General features: G+C 39.9%; 3 protein-coding genes across 3 annotated transcripts; 2 read left to right on the top strand and 1 right to left on the bottom strand.

The window, feature by feature from the left end:
- Window positions 1-2,258: 2,258 nt before the first annotated feature.
- Window positions 2,259-4,311, top strand: LOC103707886 (FCS-Like Zinc finger 5-like). The gene is given in 3 exon segments (XM_039134263.1): window positions 2,259-2,654; window positions 2,657-2,769; window positions 3,837-4,311. Coding segments are annotated over 3 exon segments (546 nt in total). The 5' UTR covers window positions 2,259-2,381; the 3' UTR covers window positions 3,997-4,311.
- A 13,398-nt stretch (window positions 4,312-17,709) lies between these two features.
- LOC103707885 (chlorophyll a-b binding protein CP24 10A, chloroplastic-like) lies at window positions 17,710-19,643 on the bottom strand. Its single transcript, XM_008792582.3, has 2 exons — window positions 19,290-19,643; window positions 17,710-18,424 (listed from the first exon to the last, which is right to left on the bottom strand). The coding sequence occupies exons 1-2, from the start codon at window positions 19,517-19,519 to the stop codon at window positions 17,869-17,871; spliced, it is 786 nt and encodes a 261-aa protein (XP_008790804.1). The 5' UTR covers window positions 19,520-19,643; the 3' UTR covers window positions 17,710-17,868.
- A 4,016-nt stretch (window positions 19,644-23,659) lies between these two features.
- LOC103707969 (chaperone protein dnaJ 20, chloroplastic-like) lies at window positions 23,660-24,109 on the top strand. Its single transcript, XM_008792708.2, has one exon. The coding sequence runs from the start codon at window positions 23,660-23,662 to the stop codon at window positions 24,107-24,109; it is 450 nt and encodes a 149-aa protein (XP_008790930.2).
- The last annotated feature ends 660 nt before the right edge of the window (window positions 24,110-24,769 follow it).

Below are 24,769 nucleotides of genomic sequence, written 5' to 3' on the forward strand. Positions count from 1 at the left end.
TAATGGCGTTATTTTGTTGGAACGGACCTCCATGAACGTTACCATGGTTATAAGAATTTAATTTAACAATGGTATAACAATATCATACAATAATGGAAAAATAAATATATTATTTTTCACTTTTAAGAAAAAATATTTTTTTCAGATTATACAGTCTTCCTGAGGAGAAAATTGGTTACAAGCTTGAATTTAGAAAAATATTATTTTACTTAAGTTACAATAAATATAGAAGTATTATTATTTCCTTTTTCTGGCAAAATTAATATTAACGGTCGTTATTTCAAAACTGGTTACCTGGGTGGCCCACTTCTCGCCCCTCTTCCAGCTCGTCAGTAGGAGCAGTGAATGGACCCTGATACCGTAGGGTCCACCTTGTTGGACCCAGCGTCGTTCGTGTGCCCCATCGTTCATGGCCGTCCGATCGAGATCAGCGGTTACACGGCGAGGTATCAGCGTGGTTTTTCGGTCTCGGGGACGGAGATAAATCGGCGGGGCATTTGTGGGGACTGGGGATGGATGTGGGCGACCGGGTACATCCGGTGGAAGGCGACCCGGGGGCCTGTCTCGTCCCTCCAAACGCGGCCACGGAGACGGAAAAATAATTGCTCTCGGTGACAAAAAGCGACGACCATATTCAAGAGACAAATAACAACGCTATAAATAAGAAATGCCAGTGTTGCGGTCACTTTTGGTGGGAGTAAGTGATCTCTGACCTAACCTCGTCGCTCTTTCTAGGGCTACTGAAATATTTTTTTTTTCTAAAGCAGATGTATCATACATACTAGATACGAATATACTAAAAAGAAAATAAAAAATAATAAGTTTCGAAGTGCACCGAATAATCTCCTCTTTCTTAGCCATGAAGTCTCTCTAGAATGGTTAGCCACATATGAAACTACTCAATCTGCTGCTCCGTTGGTCTCTCGATACACATACTTTGCCTACAAGGCCATCCCATCACTGATCATAGTCCGGATATTCTTGAGCAGCAGATGGTACTCGCTCACCCCTCCCACTCTCTGGTGACCATAATCTGAGAGGTGCACGTGGGTTGGATAAACTTGTACAAGTCTCATATTTGAAGTAAGGCCTAGATTTTGACATGATCATCACTTTTGGCTCGATAAGAATCAAAGTTTAGAGACAATTGATTTGCCCTTAGGGCTCATTTGATTTGCGGAAAGTATTTTTCCTCCTAGGAATATGATTCATGTGAAGAAGATTCCTAAGAAGAGAATGCCTGGAAATGTACTTTTGACATGTTTGGTTAAACATGGAAAAATGACAGATTTACAGAGTGTTTATGTTTGGTTGACCATCTACTTTCTTGGAAAAGTTATGTATAATTTATATTATACTCTTAATAAAAATTAGGTCTTTAATGCCTCTTTAATGCTAAAGGGCCTTTTTGAAAAAAAAATAAAGATGGAGTGATTTCCGTCTCATGGGAAAGTAACTTTCCTATGTTTCTAATGGAAAAGATTTTTCCATGAAATGTGGGAATTATATTTCCATGAAAATACAACTTTTCTATCTCCAACCAAACAAATGGCATCTCATTACTTTTCCATTGATCATACTTTCCCCCCTTCTTTTTCTGCAAACCAAACGAGCCCTTAGAGACAATTGATCTTTCCAAATCCATCAAATGATGGTTCGAATTTGGTCTATATCTTAAATCAGAAATTACAGTTGAAGCTAGCAGAACAAACAAGTTTCTAACCTATACTAACTTACATATACCCCATGTTGGACTCTCTACATACACTCGAGGTTGAGCCTATGCATAAAAGTATCAGTCATAATTTGAAGCCAGACGCTCTCATTTGCCTTGACCATGAATCCTAAAAATATCGAATTGAATCTAATTTGGTTTAAATGAACTTGATGATTCGACTCAACATAAATTAGTTTAGAAAATTTGGATGTAGCCATCAAAATTTGAACTCAACTTTAGAAAAAAATGATCTAGCTAGACATAGCTTCACAAAGTAATGGGTTGGTTGTAAAATCCATCTCCATCAACTCGCTAGTAGTCTTTAGTTACAGCACAGTAATCTCCCCGGTAAGAAAACCCCAAGCCTACTAAATTTTACGAGTAAGAAAAATAAAAATCAGAAAAAAAGGTGGGATGACGTGGATGGTTCCAAAGGAAAGATTCCAATCAACGGTCCAGATTCGGGATGATGTGGATGATCCTCTGGCGTAATTCCAATCAACGGTCCAGATTTGTAATAGACTCCGTTTTATCCCCCCTCTCCTCCACCGTCACAGGACCCCCTTCTCCCTTCCAACTCCAGTTCCGACTCTCTCGATCCCCTTCCCCGCCACCCGTCCCCCGTCGGTTTCTAAAGCTTTCTTGTGCAAAGAGAAGGAGAGGGATGTCGTTGGGGAAGCGGCCGAGACCTCCGATGAGGAGGACGACGAGCATGACGGAGTTCGCGGGGGACGTCCTCGCCGACGTGCGGGTCCCCCAGCCGTCCGATAAGGAGAGGGCCCTCCACGGCCACGGTCAAGGCCACCAGAGGTACCGGCAGAGCGCGGTGGCATCGGTGAAGAAGGATGGAGGAGGGGGAAAGAGGACTTACGGCGGGAGCGCCAGGGCGGAGGGGCTGGAGGCGCGGCACCTCGGAAACATGGTGCCCCCCGGATCACCGGCAACCGACGGAACTTCGGCGACTTCGGGGTGGTGGAGATCGCCCCCTTCTTGAAGGCGTGCAGCCTCTGCAAGCGCCGCCTCGGCCCCGGCCGCGACACCTTCATGTATAGGTACAGCTCCTAGATCACGGTCCCTCGGCCTAAAAATCCGATTTTTATTCCTCATCTGGGGAAAAAATCGATCTATTGCGTCCTTCGGCTTAAAAATTCGATTTTTTAGTACTACGCGGAAAATTTTCATCTTCCCTTGGGAAATTTGGAGATGCCCAGGTGGTCTCAGCTGATTGTTTCAAAAAGATAGGGATTTTCCTCGTTTTTTGGTTTTATGTGATGATCTCTTGGAATATTTTCTTCGTTTTCTGTTAATATAAAGAATTCTCATGGTTATGCCTCTATAGCTTTAGCTGATCCTCTTAGCTATATTTGTGCATCAACTCGGTTTTTCTGTAGAATATCTAGAAGTAGCCGGTTTATCTTTGGAACATGGCTTTAGATAATATCTACTCGCTAAGATTTAGAGAGATCTACTTGTTTATTTTGAGTTATTCTTCAGCAAGTTAGTGATGTCTGGGGAGTGATATTTGGTTGCTATTATGAGATTTTTTTATATCTTTACGAGAAAATTAAATCTCGTTACTGTTCTTTTTTTTTTTTTGGTATATTGTAATTATAGAACTACATAAAAAACCTTGTATTATTATTATTATTATATATATATTTCAAAACCATATATTATCTTAAATCCTGCATTCAATCAAACTAACCATATGTACATGCTCTCTAAAATCACTGTTGTAACCCGACCATATAAAATACTGGGTGCTCATGCATTGCATGCCCTCCTCACCCTCACCCCTGCCACAATGCGAGTAGTTTGGATCTACAAAGTTCCCATTCCATTAGACACAATAGATCCTAATATATATTCATTTCCAATCATGCTACTTATATAAAGTTTTCTATCACATAGTTTGTAATTTTTGAGACAAACAATAAAGAGGTGTGGGTTTTATTATATATTTTTTTACGATGCAATGCTTATTATGGACAAAAACTACGTGCTTATCAGCTCTGAATGAGCTCACATATCCCTCTACTGTATTCTTGGTCATTGTTTTTGTAAGGTGGCTATGGTTTTAATCTTTCTTTCTTTCTTTCTTTTTTTTCCCGTTCCACAGGGGCGACATTGCCTTCTGTAGCCTCGAGTGCCGGCAGCAGCAGATGAATCTAGATGAGCGGAAGGAGAAGTGCTCCCTAACTTCCATGAAGGAAACTCCCCCTCCCACCACCAGCAGCTCCGAGCAGTCTGGTAATGGTGAAACGGTCGCCGCTGCTTAAGCTCAATCCCCATCCTTTCCAATGGAATTCAGAAAGCTTGCAGTTATATATATGTAGTACATTAAGACAAAGAAAATAGATGTAGTTGGGGTTTATTGGTTTTCAAGCATCATTGCTGTTATCAGAGAACATGTATGAAAGAGCTGATGCAAGGGATTTGCCAACTTATATCTTTTCCTTTTTCTTTTCTTTTTTTTTTTTAATCTTATTAATGAGAAGGAATTGATGACCCTGCACATGTTTGGGGCTCTGTTTGTTCCTGCGGAATATATGTTTACAACTTGTGAATCAAATCAAATGGCTGTGTTTGGCTTATGATTTAAGTAGGTTTCTCATACGAGCCAGGTGATTCCCCATGTCTCTTGTGATTCCTACTAGCCTTGGGCCTTGGAAGGGGAGAATAGCACAAGCTTTCGGTGACAAAAGATGCGAAACCTTCCATTCTCTTTTGGGACCAACTTTTGTTCGAAAAAGCGTGGAAGATTTGAGACTACATGCACACAGTAAATGGTAAGGTCGCCGCCGGAGCCATTCGTTTTGCCAATTGGTTAGCACTTAAAGTTCTTCTGTACTTAAACTTGCATGGTCATATTTTCATCATGTTTTTTGAAAAATAAATAATACGATTTCGATTTATTGATCTATCTTTGGCTCATGTCATACTCCACTAGTAAATATGGTCATGCAAATTTTAGTTCGGGTTGCATAATTCATGGCACTTCCTGAATCTTGGATCTCCTCCGGGCAGCGTATCTAATTGCCGAGCTAAGACCCAGTCGGCAAATCTATTGTTGTCTTCAATATCATGGACGCCATTGTAGGGTAGGGTCCTATGAGATCTTCACAAATTATCATGGCGAATTTATTTTAATTTCTAATATTTTTTTTGCTGATAAAAAATAAAATTTATAAAAAATATTTTTTTTGTAAATCGGATAAAATTAAATCAATCTAGAATAAATACATCCATAAAATAATCAGAAAATAAAATATTCAAAAATTAAGAGGAAGTTCAACCATGGAGTGTAGCTACGGTGCGATTAATCATATAAGTTGCAATCCAATTAATTATATTATGAGCTTTTCTATAGATGTGAAAAGTCTCACAAGAGATAATAAATGCATCACTTGCTAGCAATTGTATAGTAGGAGATGGGATCTGACCTCTATAGATGGTAAGTTTAAAATCTATCTAATAACTATCATGAACTCCCCCCTTTATATAAATCGGAAAAGTTTTCGATACCTATGTAGCAAAAATTAGCCCTTCCTATGCAGCACATAATTATACCATCGAAATTATAGTATCAAAGATTCTGACTTCACCTGCAGCTAATAGAGTACCACTAGAACTCCTGATCACTTCTTTTCTGCTCACTATCATCAAAGTTGATCTAAAAAAAGCAAGGGATGATAGCACCTAAGAATTGAGAATATTCTTTGCATATGAAAATAGAGAGAACAAGATTTCTACATGGGCAATGTACTAGAGGATATTATTTCTTCTTATATATAGTATCTTGGATATGAGATATCATACTTTTTGGGGCCTCGGGGGTCCCTCATAACTCTGTTTAATTGTGCTTAGTTACATCAAAGTATGATTACTTAATGCATTAGTGAGCACAAGAACCCTTTTACCTGAGTGGTGGGGAATAGGAATCTCAAGGTGGGGAAGGTGTCAGCTTGCATAGGCTGGTCCCCCTTACACTTGAAATAAGGAGGAGATCCATTTGTAGCCTCCGGCCACTTCACATTGTTTTGAGTGGGTCCACGGAAAGAGACATCGATGGTCGCCTTTAAACCCATCTTTATCACCGTCCATTCTTTCCCACTGGTTCGGCATACACCACATGCCCTTCTCCTTCAAGGCTTCGCTCTCAAAGTTGCTGTATGACGTAGCTCACAAGCAAAGAAATCGGAAAAAAGGCCGAGCCCTTCTAAATTGTGACGTTGTCATGCACCAGAGAAATTAACGTCAGTCATCAGCATCCTCTGAGGTTTACAGGTTTAGAGGATCCACTTGATGCATGAGAAACATATATTGCATCGACTCAGTATAACTCACCTCAAACTGATAGCTCCATGAACTCAACTACACTCACAGCAAGTTATATTTTCATAATCAAACTCCTTTACTACTAGGATAATCAAGTTACAAGTGTATATATGCTTTAAGTTTAGGTGAATACTCCAAAGCCATCACTTGGTCCTCTAATTTTATCTGCATCCACAATCATGACAGTTTCCTATAGTGTTGAACATGTCCAGACTGATCCATGTTTATATTCCACAACTTTATAAGAATATTTTTGATTTATTTGTTTTTGAGAATAATGTTGGAAGAGTCATCTTTCATGATAATACTATTATATTCATCTTGCTTGTAGTAACATCCAAACAATATGTCGGTGCATATAGGTGCATCATCAAAATCCTTAACCATTAAATCTATACAAGTGTATGGCTTCTCCATGGAAATCAATCATAGACCAATACTAACAAACAAAAATCCTAATAAGACCAGAATTGGTGATGGATCTCAATACTCTCTCTAATTGCAAAGTCCATATCCACTATGTTAAATTTGCCAATGTTATGAAACGTCACGCTAGCTATTGCTATTATTATCACAATAACAACAACATAACATGACTTGTTGAACTGATAATTAAACAACATGTAGTAACTTGTTGAACTAATAATTAAACTATGCAACTTTTTTATTGGCTCGAATAATAATATATTCATCAACTTGTCCCCTCTGGTTCATTTTGTTGAAGTCTATGATGACCTGCAACATTTTCCCTCAGCATTGACTTCACAGTCACTATGCCAAGATTCCATTGAGTATCCAACTTATTCCAATGAATATCAAGTTGCCAGTTGCAATCACTGTGAGCAATAAAACTTTAGCCACATTTACATGCCTCCAGTTGAGCAGCTCCATGTATTTGTATATAGCTCTCTTCTACTTATGGAATCAAATCATCATGTATAGTTTTTTCTATTTGAACTCTAGAGTAACTTTAAAATTAACTAGCACACTAGAAGTCTTATCAAACACTAAGGCACAATATGAATTATCCATACCAAGCATATCGTTCTATTGCTTGATTTTTGAAACTATTTCAAAATTGGTCAGCTATTCATCCTCATGGCTGACTAAATTTCTACATGAAGCACTCACATCTTCGTTAGCTTCGGTATAAGACTCTTCTATATAATTTGACTTTGCAATATGGATCATTATGATTGAATCATCTATAGCTTCATTTGACTCTTTTCGAGCAATTTCAAAATCATCTTATTCTTTAATCACATCACAATTTCTTCTCAACTTGATACGGCATCCACCTAATCAAGCTCCTCTTCAAATTTTTTTCTAGAATTGGTTGATCCTTGAGATGCTCAACTTTGCCATGCTCTGAGTCTCCAAACCTAATCTAGTCTCTAATCGATTAAGCTCCTCCTACTTCAAATCTTTATTTTTAAACCAATTTCACTTTTTTTTGGAATTTTTAGAAAAGCCTAGAACCAAAACCCACTCTTCATACAACTTTTATTTGAGAAGACCTTGATATTTTCCCTTGTTAGATCTTGTATGGATAGCCGTAAGAATATCCTATACTTTCTTCTGTTTTTCTATATCTTGGATATGGAGATAATTCTCTCTATCAATTATACTTTAAATAACCTACATCACTTTCTTAGCTTTCTAATTTTACCTTCTTCTCATAATCTCATTGTTAAGAGTATCTATTAGCATCACCCCTAAATCTTTCAAGATATCTTGTAAATCTTGTCTTATCTGATATAATTTAATCATAGATTTCCAAATTAGATAATATGCATTACTCCACTTATGAAGATAAGTTATAGTAAAAGCAGCCATATCAATATTAGTGAAGTCGGCCATAACGATCCGAATATTGAATCATAGTAAAGTCTACACATTTACATGCATACATAACGAATTACTGAAATCTTACATCCAAAACCACTAACAATCAAGTAGGTGCTCCAAAAATTATGCTAAAAAAAAAATTAGTCGAAGTTTCATGCCATTTAGCCATACTTCAACTTTTCCCTGAAACTATGTAGAATGTACGCTACATGGTAGCCCAGGATTTAGAGCAAACACAAATTAAATCAAGCAATAGTAGTAGAAAAAAAAATTGAGAGAAAAAATAAATTTATTTTAAAAAAATGAAGGCCGAAATAGTAAGTTTGGTTCCTGTTATAATGATGCCTCATGAAAAATCCCCCTAGCAAACTTCACATAACTCTCTCATCCCCTTAATAAAACCATTTATTCTATCTCCTACTGAAAAACAAATTCTAATATATTGAGCTTGAGACTCAACCTAATTAATATAAACCAGCACCATTAAAACTCAGATTTGGCAATAAGTCTTCAATGATATGCGCATGGAATATTTTTCTCCGATGCATGAACATAAACTCCTAAGTTGGCTCTTTGCCCTTTTCGACGAACCAATCCATCTCTGTAACATGCATTGCAAAGAATAGATTCTAGATAAGGCCATTTTTTTAATGATATTGCTCTTATTATTTTAATGGAGCAAGATCTTGATAAACAAAGATGAAGATCCGAGCAAGGAACATATACTTGGGGGTTAAGTGAGGAAGTAAGTGAACTTTTAGTTGTGCCATATGGGGTTGGGAGGTCTAATAAAACAATGAAGTGCTTCCGAAGGCATTGGGCTACTCACCTCCTGCACAAAACGTATTCCTCATTAAAAAAAGAGTGAAAGCAGCCTTCCATCAATGGCAATTATAGGAAGTGATGTAAAAATAATGGAGAGGTTTGGTATTCAAGGGTTTTCAGGGACTCGCACAAGGTGTCTCCCGCGTTGTGCATCATCTCTTGCCGTGTATGAGGAGGCCATGCCATTATTTTAAGTCCCCAAAGTAGATTCCTTTGGCTTGCCTCAGCCGTTGTAATAACCAACGAGGGCCCTGAGATTATTGTGGTTTGGGGTTGGGAGCAAGGCACTCCTTTCCCACTTGTTTATTGGTTGTTTTCACTCGTCCCAAGTCAAGGACTCAAGATGTTGTGTCAAAACCCCACCTTAAAAGCGATAACTAGTGTTTTCAAAGGCACCAACCCCAAAGCCACCTCTGCAAGTGGCTATATAGTATCGGATTATATCTTTGCAAAAAAAAAAAAAAAATACTGTGTAAACTATCATCATGGTAAGAACGCAAATGATGGAAGGCACTTTGAGATACACTCATGGATTTCATATGGTTGGTTTGGTGGAAACTTAGATGCGTTCCGTATCCCCCGGTGAAACCAAAATCTAATTGAAGAGAACTAGCTGCTGATGCTTGGCGAAGGCCATGAAGGTCTCCAGAAACTTAATAATTAGTTCAGATCAAATCAATCATGAAAACTCGCAACTGCTTTAAAGGACATAAATCATAGTTTTAATAAAGCTATCCTCAAAAAATCTTGCACCATGAAAGCTCACTATTTATGTACAGGCCATGCATGGTAGCAAATATGTTCAATATTTTTTATTTGAATATCCATTTCCCTGTTTTTCCTGGTTTATCAAATTAGAGTTTCAAAAGTTCTACTATAATACCATGATGCCATGATAAAAATATGAATGCATAACCTTCAGGGTATCTCAAAACTTCTTGTTGCTGTTGCCATTGTTTTGAGAATAGGCTTTCATTTAGCAATGCTGATTAGCTACTCACCTCAGATGTGCTATAAAGACAACCATCCTAAGCATCTAATCAAAGGAAAATGAAAAGTGGGTGGATGTGGGACTCCTCTTGTTTGCAATTTTGTGCCATGAACATACTGTGGTCCATTTTTTTTTTCGTTTTGAATGCAAACATGCTGTCATCCATTATCTAAGCTTATAGGCTTGTGTTGGCGGAGGCCGGTGGCCAAGTCAGCAAGGCTCGCCCGCGGTGGAGGCCGGTGTGGGTCAAGTCGCAATCGAACGCCAAAGGAGCACTTAGGATGGTCGGTTTAAAGGCCATAGTTAAGCCTTCACCATCACCTGCAGGTCTTAGTGAGATGGCAGCACCTACGGTCCTAATAGTGGTTAAGCCTTCACTGTCACCTGCGTGTCTCATATAACACAAGCAGTGCTTGTCAGGTGAAGTATGTAGTGCATTCTGGAGGGGTGTGCCAATTGGCTGGACCACGTAGAACAATACTGACGGATTTACTCAGTTTTCCGAGAGTCTAGATATTTGTTGATTTTATACAAATGATAAAAAACCAGAGAAGTATTAATAGGATAATAATTTTCTTTGTTGTCAACATATCATTCTGTCAGTGCAATAATCTTTTGCATGTTCGATTTATCATATAAATCCACATTTCTCTGCAAAATAAAGCAATCAAAGACTAATATCCATTGTTGCAGTGGTTTTTTCATACAATTTTGAATCAAGGAATTCTAGTAGCAAACGCAACAAAAGCCAAAGTTTAGAAATTTTCCCATGAAAAAAAAGCATAAGCAAGGATATTTTTTTTGTTAAAACAGAGTTAAAACTGTTGGCCGAGTCCCACCTTATGTGAGGTGGGACCCAGCAATTTAAATAAAGAAAAAAAAAGAAAAAAAAAGGGGAAAAAAGAGGGAAAAGAGGGGTTAGGGTTTATTATTCTATTAGAGGGTGGATGAGAAGAAAAAAAAAGAGTAGCCGTCTCGGGAGAAGTGCTTATGGAATCCATCTCAAGGAGGAGGTGAAGATCTTATTCAAGGCATTTCAAGAGGAAGAAGAACCTTGTGCAAACCTACACTCGGTGAGATTGTTCTCATTTTATTATTGGAGCCTAAACTCTTTTTCATATAAACTCTTTGTTTGTGATCCAAGGAAGAGATCCTTGATGTATGTGATCCTCTAGCTTAGCCTAGAGAAGATACTTTGGAAGCCCATTATTGTTGATAGTGGAGGTTTGTGGTGGACTTAGGTCCGGTGGTTTTTTTTCCCTCATATTGGAGGGTTTTCCACTTAAAAATTCTTGTCTCTTTCTTGTGGTTTGATTTTTGGTGGTTCTTACATTGATTAATTATTGTGGTATTCTCATTCTACTCACACAAAGATAGGAAAGTTTTCATCTAGTGAAGGGGCCTTTCCTAACAAGTGGTATCAGAGCAAGGTTTTGTGCCTACAAGGTGTTTGATAAAATTCTTGTGTGACTCGAATGGAGGATTCCATGGGAGGCATGATTAAATTGACATCTTCCAACTATGCCATTTGGAAACCTAGGATGGAGGATATCCTTTATTGTAAGGATTTGTATGAACCTATCCATGGAGATGAGGCTAGGCCAAAAGAGAAGACTGACAAGGAATGGGAGATAATGAATAGAAAGACAGTTGCACAAATTAGACAATGGGTTGATCAGACTGTATTTCATCATGTTGCTCAAGAAACCAATGCCTTCTCTTTGTGGAAGAAATTAGAGGCCATGTATGAGAGAAAGACTGCACAGAATAAAGCCTCTTTGATTAGGAGGCTTGTCAACTTGAAGTATAAAGATGGGAAAAGTGTGACAGAACACTTGAATGACTTCCAAGGCTTGGTGAATCAGTTGACTACTATGAAGCTTGTCCTAGATGAAGAGTTGCAGGCTTTGTTACTTCTTAGTTCTTTGCCAGACAGTTGGGAGACTCTTGTGGTGTCTCTAAGCAATTCTGCACCTGACGGCAAGGTCACTTTGGATATGGTAAAGGATAGCATGCTAAATGAAGAGGTTAGAAGAAAGGAACAGGGAATATCTCCTGAAGCTGAGGCTCTTGTGACAGAAAGAAGAGGTAGAAGCAAAAGCAAGTATCCTTACAATAGAGATAAATCCAGGGGCAGGTCAAAGTCAAGGAAAGGCATAAAATGCTATCATTGTGGCAAACTAGGACACATGAAAAGAGAGTGCAGAGCATTGAAAAGAGAGCAGAACACAGAAAAAGGTGAAGCAAAGACAGAGGAAAAGGATGTTACAGCAGTTGCAGCTGATGCAGATATCATTGTTGTTAGTGATGGTTGTGTCAACCTTGCATATGAAGATAGTAACTGGGTGATTGATTCTGGTGCTTCTTTTCATATCACTCCACATGGTGGTTTCTTCACATCCTATACTTCTGGTAATTTTGGTTGTGTTAGGATGGAAAATGATGGTTTATCCAAAATTGTTGGCATGGGGAGTGTATGTTTAGAGACCAATACAGGGTGCAAGTTGCTACTCAAAGATGTTAGACATGTTCCGGATATCCGCCTCAATTTAATCTCCACCGGCAAGCTTGATGATGAAGGTTATAGCAATCATTTTGGTGAAGGAAAATGGAAGCTCACAAAAGGCTCTTTGTTGATAGCAAGAGGAAAGAAAAATAATACTCTCTACATGATGCAAGCAAAGCTAAAGAAAGGAGAGGTGAATACAATTGATGATGATTTCTCTACAAAGCTTTGGCACAAAAGGCTTGGGCACATGAGTGAGAAAGGACTTCAAATTCTAGCCAAGAAGGAGTTGCTACCAAATACCAAAGGTGTGTCTTTGAAAACTTGTGTTGATTGTTTAGCCGGAAAACAACATAGAGTTGCATTTCATAGAACACCTATATCTAGAAAAATTAACATTCTAGATTTGATACATAGTGATGTATGCATGATGGATAGTAGAACTCTTGGTGGTGCACTTTATTTTGTTACTTTTATTGATGATCATTCTAGAAAGGTATGGGCTTTTGCTTTGAAATCCAAGGATCAAGTCTTGGATATATTTAAACACTTTCATGTCATGGTTGAAAGAGAGACAGGCAAGAAGCTAAAGTGCATTAGGGCAGATAATGGAGGTGAGTACAGAGGGCCATTTGAAAAATATTGCAAAGACTATGACATTAAGCTCCAAAAGACAGTTCCTAAAACACCGCAAGAAAATGGAGTTGCAGAGAGAATGAATAGAACAATTGTAGAGAGAATCAGATGTATGCTCTCTCATGCAAAGTTGCCAAAACCATTTTGGGGTGAAACTATGAGGACTGCAGTGGATTTGATCAACCTTTCTCCATCGGCTCCTTTGGATGGTGATGTGCCAGAAAGAGTTTGGACAGGAAAAGATGTATCCTACAGTCATTTGAAGGTGTTTGGATGCAAGACATTTGTTCACATTCCAAAAGATGAAAGGTCTAAGCTTGATGGAAAGTCTAAAGAATGTATTTTCTTAGGCTATGGCCATGAAGAATTTGGATACAGGTTGTGGGATCCAAAAGACAAAAAGGTGATCAGGAGTAGAGATGTTGTCTTCTTTGAAGATCAGTTTATTGAAGACTTTGGAAAGCAAGAGAAGCCGAAGTATTTGAACAGTTCTCCAATTAATCTTGATCTAGTTCCTCCACCTATGGTCCATGATGATGATAGGGGAGATGTACAGGATGACAGTGAGCATAGTGATACAGGTGCTAGTGAGGGTTCTACAGGTGATAATGGTCACAGTGAAGCTTCAGAACATGGTGAACTATCAAGTCAGTCTGAAATGACAGAACCAGAGGTCAGAAGGTCTACTAGACAGCACAGAGCATCATCTAGATATCCTGCTTCAGAGTATGTTTTTCTTACAGATGAGGGGGAGCCAGAATGCATCCAAGAAGTGCAGAATCATAAGGACAAGGATAAATGGTTTCAAGTTATGCAAGAAGAAATAAAATCCTTATATGAAAATCATACTTTTGATTTGGTAAAGCTTCCTAAGGGTAAGAGACCACTCAAGAACAAATGGGTATACAGATTAAAGGAGGATGAGAGCGGCTCAAAACCTAAGTACAAAGCAAGATTAGTTGTGAAGGGCTTTGGTCAGAAGAAAGGTATAGATTTTGATGAAATTTTTGCTCCGGTTGTGAAAATGTCATCTCTTCGGATTATATTGGGTTTGACAGCTAGTATGGACCTTGAGATTGAACAACTTGATGTGAAGACAGCCTTCTTGCATGGAGACCTAGAGGAAGAAATTTATATGGAGCAACCTGAGGGGTTTAAAACTAAGGGCAAAGAACATTTTGTTTGCAAGTTGAAGAAAAGCTTATATGGGCTTAAACAAGCACCAAGGCAATGGTATAAAAAGTTCGATTCTTTCATGATGGGCCACGACTACAAGAGGACAAAATCCGATCATTGCGTCTATGTGCAAAGGTTTAGTAATGGTGATTTTATCATTCTATTGCTTTATGTAGATGATATGTTGATTATTGCCGTGATACTAACAAAATTGATAGGTTGAAGAAAGACTTAAGCAAGTCGTTTGCCATGAAAGATATGGGGCCCGTAAAGCAAATGCTTGGCATGAGAATTTCTCGTAATAGAAAGATCAAGAAGCTTTGGCTATCACAAGAAAAGTATATTGAAAGGATGCTCGAGCGGTTTAATATGGAAAAGGCTAAACCGATTTCCTCTCCACTTGCAAATCATTTCAAGCTCACAAACAAGCAATGTCCTACAAATGAAAGGAAGAAAGAGGAGATGCAAAAGGTACCCTATGCTTCAGCAGTAGGAAGTTTGATGTATGCTATGGTGTGTACAAGACCAGACATAGCATATGCAGTTGGTGTTGTGAGCAGATTTCTCTCGAATCCTGGCAAAGAACATTGGGCTGCAGTCAAATGGATACTTAGATACCTTAGAGGTACTTCCAAAGCTTGCTTATGCTTTGGAAATGGAAAAACTATGCTAGAAGGATTCACAGATGCAGATATGGCTGGTGATATTGATACTCGAAAGTCTACATCGGGATACATGATGACTTTTGCAGGGGGAGCCGTTTCATGGCAGTCCAAATTGCAGAAATGTGTTGCTTTGTCCACTACAGAGGCCGAATATATTGCGGTGACAGATGCATGTAAGGAAATGTTGTGGATGAAAAGATTCCTCCAAGACTTGGGCTTGAAACAAGACAAGTATACTCTCTTTTGTGATAATCAGAGTGCCATTCATCTTAGCAAGAATCCCAGCTTTCATTCAAGGTCGAAGCACATTGATGTGAGGTATCATTGGATTCGGGATGTGTTGGAAGAAAAGCTTTTGCATCTAGAGAAAATCCATACCGATGAGAATGGGTCGGATATGATGACTAAAATTTTGCTTAAGAAGAAGCATGATATTTGTATGCTTAAGGCAAGCTTAGTGGAGCCTCTCACATAAGATGGGAGGGGGAGAATTGTTGGCCGAGTCCCACCTTATGTGAGGTGGGACCCAGCAATTTAAATAAAGAAAAAAAAAGAAAAAAAAAGGGGGAAAAAAAGAGGGAAAAGAGGGGTTAGGGTTTATTATTCTATTAGAGGGTGGATGAGAAGAAAAAAAAAGAGTAGCCGTCTCGGGAGAAGTGCTTATGGAATCCATCTCAAGGAGGAGGTGAAGATCTTATTCAAGGCATTTCAAGAGGAAGAAGAATCTTGTGCAAACCTACACTCGGTGAGATTGTTCTCATTTTATTATTGGAGCCTAAACTCTTTTTCATATATACTCTTTGTTTGTGATCCAAGGAAGAGATCCTTGATGTATGTGATCCTCTAGCTTAGCCTAGAGAAGATACTTTGGAAGCCCATTATTGTTGATAGTGGAGGTTTGTGGTGGACTTAGGTCCGGTGGTTTTTTTTCCCTCATATTGGAGGGTTTCCACCTAAAAATTCTTGTCTCTTTCTTGTGGTTTGATTTTTGGTGGTTCTTACATTAATTAATTATTGTGGTATTCTCATTCTACTCACACAAAGATAGGAAAGTTTTCATCTAGTGAAGGGGCCTTTCCTAACAAAAACAGATTGTGTTAACGTATGCGTAGAATGTAAAACTATCACCAGGAACAAATGCAAGCATGACAAATAAATTAATCAAGGTGGAGTCTCAAATCATCAACACGGGCTCCACCAGAGTTGTTTTGAGTTCATTGTGGTCCAGATGATGCGCAGATGGGCTTTTCTTCTTGGAATAGATTGATGAACCACTGAGACTGACTTGAGTGGAGACAATGCAAGCCTGAAGAGGTGCAGGTTCTGATCGAGCCACGTTTGCCCCCTTATAATTGCTGAAGAGGGAATGAGTCTGGGAACAAACAAAGTCTTTGAGCTGACTGCCGGCCTGAAGTGCTTGGATTCTTCTGTTTTCACATTCTTGAGAGTAACCCCTGATGACAAGCTTGCAGGTGGACTTCTTCATAAGAAGGTCGGCTGATGGAGCCTTATAGGGTGAACTTTGAACCAATCAAAACTGTCATTTGATCTTAGACATGGATGCCTTTCCTTGTGCTATATATACTTCCTATATTCCTCTTGGGGAGCTATGTTTGCACCATCCTTGCAAGGAGGTTTAGCGAGCTGTCCATAGGCTCAAGTGCTCCATAAGCAAATTCCAATGTAACCGTTTCGGTGCAGGTTGTTGTTTCATAAATGGTGAAAGCATATGGAGCTGGATATGAATGAAGGTTTGCACATGTTTCGAGGAATTGAAGATTGCAAGTAGAGTACAGACTTATGCTAACAACTCTATATATTTCATATGCTGCTCCAAGTTCATGTAATCATGCTTTCCAGAGGGATGTTTTCTGATCTAAACTGGACTGGAAACCACTCGAGCTTTTTTTTTGTGTGTTAATGGAAGCTAAAAATCCACTCTCCTTAGAGAAGACTTCATGACAAACAAGGCATTAACTATCGGGCCTTTGTGTACTAATCTTTCTACAAGCTCTACGTCATTCTCATCCGTTTTCTCTATGAACTAATGAAAGGCTATAGTTCTTGGAATCTCCTGCATGTTCTTCTATCGTGGAGAAACCGAGCCGCAATGCTTTTATATGATTATCTTGCATGCGTGTACTAATCCTTGTCACTAAAGTACGGATCCAATAAGATAATGGCAGATGCGACGTACCTAGTATTTATTTAAGATATCTATGAATATATTTCTAATTAGACCCGCATTGATGTTGGTTGGAAGATACCTTGATTCTGCATGGGCCAACTTGATACTTGGTGCATGTACCTACGCAGTTTATTGAAATCACCACATCGGCATTGGAGATAAGTATTTAATTCTGCATTTTAATGGAAAAGCTCAAAATAAACTTAAAGTCCACGGCAATCTTAAAACACTTGTTATGACCAATCTATTTATCTTTATATTGCCTTTGTTACATATAGCATGGTACACCATATCATACCCAATTGTACTGGACTAGTTTGGTACCAGTACACAGTGCAAAAGATATACTAACATTCAGTACACCGAACCGATTTTGTGCCGAATGTACCGATATAAATGATAAGGTGGTACCAATACGAAGCCCGATACCGAGACTACGTATCTTGACATATAGTATAATTCTTTGTGGCTCTTGACACACATTTGACTCGTTTCCAATTGGATCAGCTTCGTAAAAAAAGATTTGACTCATTTATTATCATGGGTGTGGCCTAAATCATAAGAATCTGCATTCAACCTAATCTGAAAAACAGACAACCCATTTTAAAGAAAGACCGAGAAAATTAGTTAGTAGACCGCATATCTGCAACTCATCAACATATCTCTTACCAATCTCGCCCAAAACTGTCTAAAGAAACAGCCCCAAGCCAGTTTGAGCGAAGCCAAGCCAAGTTTAAGCTCTGCCACACCACTGTGAATTGTGGCTGGGCCTGCATATATGCCTATATATCTTGATAACCATTAGCACAGCATTCTACGTACAGAGAGCCAAACCAGACATCCAATTAATTCCAGTATTCTACTACGTTGTTTGCAACCAGATAGTAGATTGATAGACACCAAGAAGACAGGCAAGGCCTAATGAAACAGATGAAAAGGAGGAAATAAAAGAGAAGAAAAATCAGAAAAAAATGTAGCTTACAAGCCCAAGCCCAGAGCACCAAGAGGGGTCTTCCCCTGGGCAGCCTCAAAGTAGAAGATGAGCATGGCCAGCATGGCAATCCTTGCATGCTTGATCTCTGCCACCTTGAGCCTCTCGAGCTTCTCGGCATCGGGGATGTAGACGCCGTCCTTGATGGTGCCTGCGAAGCACAAGGGGTCGAAGAACTTGCCGCCGGGGTAGCCCTGTTCGCCGGTGGCGTTGGCGAAGTTCTCGGCGGTGCGGGACCAGGGGGTGGCCCACTCGACGGACTGGGACTCGGGGTTGAAGAAGTCGACCCAGCGCTTGGACTCGACCCAGCCCATGAGGAGAAGCTGGGTGCCGAGGAGGGAGCCGAAGGAGAAGGGGGCGATGGCGCTGGGGTCGGCGCCGGCCTCGAACCAGGGGACGCCGCTCCAGGCCTGGCCCACGAAGATGCCGACCACGGCGGCCATGGCCCACCGCCCGTGGATCAGCTCCGCCTCACGGTACCACTTGAGGAACGCCGGGTCCTTCCCCAGCCCCAGCGGGTCAAACCCATAGTCACCCGGGAGCCTGCCAGGCCCATTCATGCATTTATGTTCTAGTTTTGACTCCAAGTCAAAAGAAAGAAGAAACGCTGTGTTTGTCATTCCGGGGTGAATTAGACCCAAACCAACCTGGTCAAGTTTGGGTTAGAAAATCTTGATCTAATTTGAGTTCAGGTTGTCAGGTTTGCACTAAAAGGTTGGCCAACTTGACAGAATTTGACTCCAAATTGGAATTCTTCTTTCTGGTTGGTTGCTAGCACCCATCCCATCGCAGACTTGCTCTAATATTTCAATGTAGATCTTCAAGTTCAAACCAATTTAAACCTCTCTTGAATCTATGTCGCTCAACCCAACCCAGATTCCTATGGTATGGCCGAGTTCATTGTTTGGTTAGCTTGGTTTTAGGATGGATATTTTGTAGATTGGTCTTAGATCTAGTTTGGTCGCTACCAAATTAGAAGTTTAGGTATAAAAAGAAAAAAAAATACATTTTTGTCCTAAAAAATTTTTTAGATACAGATCAACGGATGCAAGGCACTAACGGTGGACTGCAAACCGCATGCTTTTTCTCCATTTTTGATTTTTTTTCTCATTTCTCTCTGTTTTCCAGAAAAGGAAAAGCTACAGATGTAACTAGAAATGGAGCAAATTATCAAATAATTTTTAAAAAAAAATTTTATTTGATAGATATAGCCATTTTAAAGGTGTTTAAGGAAAGCCAAAAATTGATTTCCTATCTATTTTTTCGCGGAAAAAAAAATAGACAATGCATATGTGTTGAAATTTAAACAGATTTCCAGATATGTATCCTCCATGGAGTATGTGATCGATATCTGTTTCTTAAGATTGGATGCCAATTGGAAGCATAGACACAGAGATAGAAGACTTACGAGCCATCAAGCCACTCGGGGTCGATCAAGTTGCCACCGCCCCTGACGGCGGGGATCCACGACTTCTTAGGCGCAGCGGCGGCGACGACAAGCAACCTCCGGGATGCACCGGCGACGGCAGACTTGGCACCGACGGCAGCATTTAGAAGAGTCCGGCGAGCCCTTGAGCCAGAGAGGAAGGGAGTGGATAGGCCCTGGACAACTACAGCAGAAGTGGAAGCCATTGCCATTGCTCTTGTTGTATTAGTAACACACTCTTAGAGTGGGTTGATTTGTTTCAAGACTGGAGTGTGTGTTGTTTTGGTTGGGAGGCTCTGAGCTCTCTCTCCAGCTAGTGGTTGGTATAGTTGTTATATTGTCGTGTGGTTTAGGAAGTGGGATGAGGGAGCCACAAAATCCCGGGGAAATCTAAGAGGCCAAGGAGGATAGATTGCTGACCAATGGGAAGAAGCTCTCCATCCATTTCTTGCGCTGCCTGCCTTACACGTGGATGGTGTCTTGGCCTCTAACTTACCGTTTTTATTAGGCATGTTCGTTCTCGAAGTAGATCGGGTTTTTTTTTTTTTTGGTTACAATGGCCTGGAAAGTAGTTTTTTTTTTTTTTTTTTTAATACACAACAGATGTATGCAGCTGACAAAATTAAAAAAAAAAGTGCACAAAAAATCAGGCATAGTAAGCTGCAAAGAAGACAACCCAGTCAGCAGTATTGTTCGCCTCTCTTTAGATATGTGTGGCCTAATAGAAGCCACACCCATCCACCTTTGTTTATCACCAGGTTAGTTGGAAAGTGTCCAAGATGCAAGTGGGCTGTTTGGCCCATTGGATCGATTTTCATGTCAGTTAGGCCCAATAGCATGGTAGCTGGTCTGCATGGGAAAAAAAGGGGTCGTGATGGGCCTCTGATATTGCAAAAGAATAATAAAAAAAGGGTCGTGATGGGCCTCTCTAAGGGCTATTCCGATCTACTGGATGACTGTGTTGCAAATCCCAGCAGCCGTCATACAAAATATCAAGAGTATGTAGAGATTCTTAGGGGGAGACGAGGCATGCACCCTGCCCCAAAGTTAAGTATCTTGCTAACTGGAAGCAATTATGTCGTCCAAAAGAGCTTCTTGGGTTAGGGATCTCCAATCTTAGCATTCTAAATCAATCTCTCTCACTCAAATGGTGATGGAAGTATTATTCGGAGCAGGATAAACCATGGAGGAACTTGATTCAAAAGATTTATTACTCCAGGAAACCTCCTTTCTTAACCGTCATGGTAAAGAAGGAAAACTACTTTGTCACTTAAAAAAGGAAAGTTTTCCCTCCGATTAAGCCCTAACGTCCTCGTCAGGCTAAGGGGTCAAATTCATTCAAATCTTATCACAAGCAACACGATCGACCCATGGTCCATATTAATGGATCTGTGTTGCAGTGTTCCCTAATTTACTTAGGTTATGAGTTGGGTCCGCTCTGATGTCATTTATAATAATTCAAGACCTCATCCAAAATAGCTAGCCAGAAGATATTATTTGGATTTCTTGATCCTATAGAAGTATCTAAGATCTACCTAGTGGATTACTGATATGGGATTAAATATATGCTCGTATGGGTCTTCACAGTTAATAAATATATATCTTTCTTACAAGATGCTCGGGCAAAGGACACACTGCTCCGTCTGCAATTTCCTCACCTGTTCCATCTTGCTGACAACCGATCAATGAGAGAAGCGGAGTTCATGGCAAGGAACAATTGGTCGAAAAATTTTAGTAACCCAATGAATCATGCATGCTGTCCAAGGTGAGCTCCTGACCCTGTCTAAAATTCTTAGCAAAGGACAACTAGAAGAGCCCACGCACTCTCACCAAGGAGGGGCCATGCATTTCATCAGTAGCCCGATGCATGCATGAGTCCATGACCCGATTAATTTAGCCACGTTGAATTTGCTTCCTTTTAAGAAGTACTCGGGAAGAAGAACAGTGGTTGGGTAGACCCAGAAAGAGGGCATAAAGATACATGTTTGAAGGGATTGGACAATTGAAAGACTCGACCATGCATCGTCTTCTCTAAGGTAGGTGGGACGACGTTGGGCAGAAACTAATATGCCATCTATAGGCCTTGATGTTTTCAAACTAGTGCACCTAGCTTTACATCCACCGGTCCTCGCTAGGCGATATGCTTAAGGACTCACTTATCATGTACTAAGTAATTATTAAATTACTGAGTAAATTACAAATATTAATATGAGATTCCCCCCTCCCATTTTCTAATTCAATGCTTTAACCCATAACTTAATAGAACGTTAATCAAAGAGACCCAAATGCCACGTCGGAAAAAAATTTAAAATAACTAAAATAATGTTACAAAAATCCTCCTAAAGTCTATGTTTATTACATTTATACCTAATATCTTGTAAAACCTACAGTTACACCCAATTAAATTGACAACATTAGTAAAACCATTTATTTATCATAAAAAGTTAAAATTACCGCTATAAGAAAATAAGACTCTTTTTTTACTTTTCTGACTCTCCGATTTCTTTGAAGTCTTCATCTCTAAGAGTCTTCTTCTCTTCGAGATTAAGTGGTTAGAGTTTCTTTCTTGCTTCGCCACCCCACTATGAGCGTTTCTTCCTAACGAGTGACCGACGCTAAGCTTTCTTTCCAACCAGCATCCGACGACGAGCATCCTTAATTTCAGACTAGCGTCCGACAATGAGCGTCTGTCCTGATCAGCTTTTGTTCTCGCTTTTCCGCCCACTATATCACATAGATCGGAGATGCTGGTGAATCATTGGTTGATTCTTAGTTCTACTTGTCCAATATTGTAGATATGATTCCTTAACATTGTTACTGTGGATGGAGATTCCTATATCTATATATAAAATTATAATAGCTCTAGTAGCATATCAACAAAATGATCCAAATCAGTACGTACATGAGAACTCTTGTTTTTAGAAAATGTATCAGGACCATGAACAGGCTGGCTCAAGTGACAAAACTCTTGATAGTAGTTCCGTATAGTAGAAAATTTAAGAGACATCCATTAGCCTGAGAAATCTAGATTACTTTTTCTTTGGCACATAGCTTTTTCCTGATGATTTATCATGATCAAACTCTAGATGCATGACACCATACGGTTGTTCTCCACCTCGGTGGATGTTATATTACTTAAGGCTAGTTTTGTTGTATTCTAAATTTTTCTGATATAGCATTTAGGTTCTATTTAAGTTATCAATTTAGCTAACATTCTATTAAATTATAGGTTGAAGTGTTGGATAAAAATAAACCTCAGAGGGATATGCATTGGTTTTTCAAATTATTAGATGTAAGTATAATTTACCCTTAATCTTAGAGGGTTTTTGTAATTCACTCATCACTCAGGGATAATTTAATTTTTCACATGAGGTAAACAGATTCACTAACACTGTTAATTTAACGAAGTGTAAGTGTAGGTTTTATAAACTATTGGATGTAAGTATAATAAATGCAAATTTTAAAGAAGTTTTTATAATTTACTCTAAATAATTAATAAAACAAGGGGAAGTGCCCTACTTCTCCCGTATTACCTCTCAAAAAGAAAAAAAAAGTATCATTAATTTTGTTATTAATTTATAAATATTCCCTTAATATCAAGTATTGGATCTAATCTAATGGCTGATTTTAATTCAGTTAACATATAATTAGTCACTAAATCATGCATGAAGTGAACTCAAGCTTGAACCGGTCTGAGTTGACGTTAGAATTAAGATTGAGTCAAGCTCAAGCTCCAACTGATTTTAGCTTAGTAATAGTTATCAAACTAATAAAAATAGCTCGGCCTTTTGTTTCAAATTTTAAACTCAAATTAATTTCAAATCGAACTGCCCAATTACCTCAAGCACACCACTAATAAAGGTGTGCAGGTTTTAGTGTTGGCGGACCTCGGTGCATCAGGTATAACCTTCCATTAGATTCTCCTTTTGCATCCATATGGCAAAAAACTGTTACCTAGCACAAGCTTGAAGCTTCCAAGTTTTTTCCAACCGAGAGTCAGCATGGTGGCCGTCTTGCCTGATTAAAATCTTTATAAGGTCAATGCAACCCAAGCGATCCTTTGTCATGTTCTGTTCAAACGTTAGAATCTATGACCGATCCAAATTTTAAAAAAATACCAAGGAAATTTTCAAACCCGTGAAAAAAAAATATTCCGGCCTCTTCAACCAACCTCGAGGTTTCCACCCAAAAACGCGTCTCACAACGGCTATTTGTCACCTATATGGCTAGATTCTCCTCTTCATTCCTTACCTTCCTCCATTTCCTGTATATATATGGAGTTCTCCTCAACGTTCCCTTCCATAGCTTCATCCCTAAGTCTATCTTAGACCAAAGTTAAGCTTTTAAAAACAATGGGTACTGGTGTTACCCTCAGCTTTAGCTCTTATGGCTGTGCTCTTCCAAGAAGGACCAAGCTTAACACGTTAGCTTGTAGAGCTAGCAACTTCGACATGGGGCTTAAGACCAACTTCTACAAAGTACTCTCCCTGGAGTCCGAAAGCGTGGGTGCTGAAGAGATAAAGAAGGCTTACAGAAGCATGGCTTTGAGGTACCACCCTGACGCCTGCCCTCCTGGGAAGAAGGAGTCGTCCACGAGGATGTTCATCGAGCTACACCGAGCTTACGAGACACTGTCGAACCCCGCTTTGCGTAACAAGTATGACAACGAGTTGAGAAAGAGCAAGACAATGAAGGAGGCGCGGTTGGAGTTCTTCAGGGAGACATGGGAGGCCCAACTCCATGAACTGAGGAGACGGTCGGATAATCGGGAGAGAGCAAAGGTTGGATCTCGAGAAGCATGATGAAGGACAAAAAAAAAAACATTCTTGGCTAACCGTAATTGGTTATTGTTCCTAGTTTCATTACATTTCTTTCATTTGAATTCGATCATTACATTTCATGTAAATTGACAGCAATAAACGACGCGTTGGCTTAGAGATTCGATTGCTTTTTTTGTCTTGAGAAATGTTTTAATAGCTGCTGTAATTGTTACTGCTGGCCCTAGAGTTGGGCACTGGGCCGGGCCGCCCACGGCCCGGCACGGCCCGCCCGCTACAGTGCCGGGCCGTGCCTGGCACGGCCCATTTGAGAGGGCCGTGCTGGGTCACAGGGTACTGGCCCGCGGGCCGAGCCTGGCACGGCCGGCTTCGGGCCTGGGCTGGCACGGCCCGGTCTAGGCCCGCGGGCCAAGCACGGCACGGCCCGCGGGCCAGCCCGGCACGGCCCATAAGGGCCTGGGCCGGGCTGGCCCGCGGGCCTGGCACGGTCCGGGCCTGGGCCCGACCCGGCCCGATAAAAATTAATGCTTCATAAATTTTTTTAATAAATTAATAAATATTGAAAACTAAGGATTTATGAATATAAAGCCACCATTGGTGGGGGGTTTGGCATAGACCCCTACCAGTTTATTAATTTAAATCAAAATGGTACATGAAGGGAGGTTTGGACCTTGGTCTGACCTC

This window comes from Phoenix dactylifera, chromosome 15, assembly GCF_009389715.1.
Source record: "Phoenix dactylifera cultivar Barhee BC4 chromosome 15, palm_55x_up_171113_PBpolish2nd_filt_p, whole genome shotgun sequence".
NCBI classification, from domain to species: Eukaryota; Viridiplantae; Streptophyta; class Magnoliopsida; order Arecales; family Arecaceae; genus Phoenix; species Phoenix dactylifera.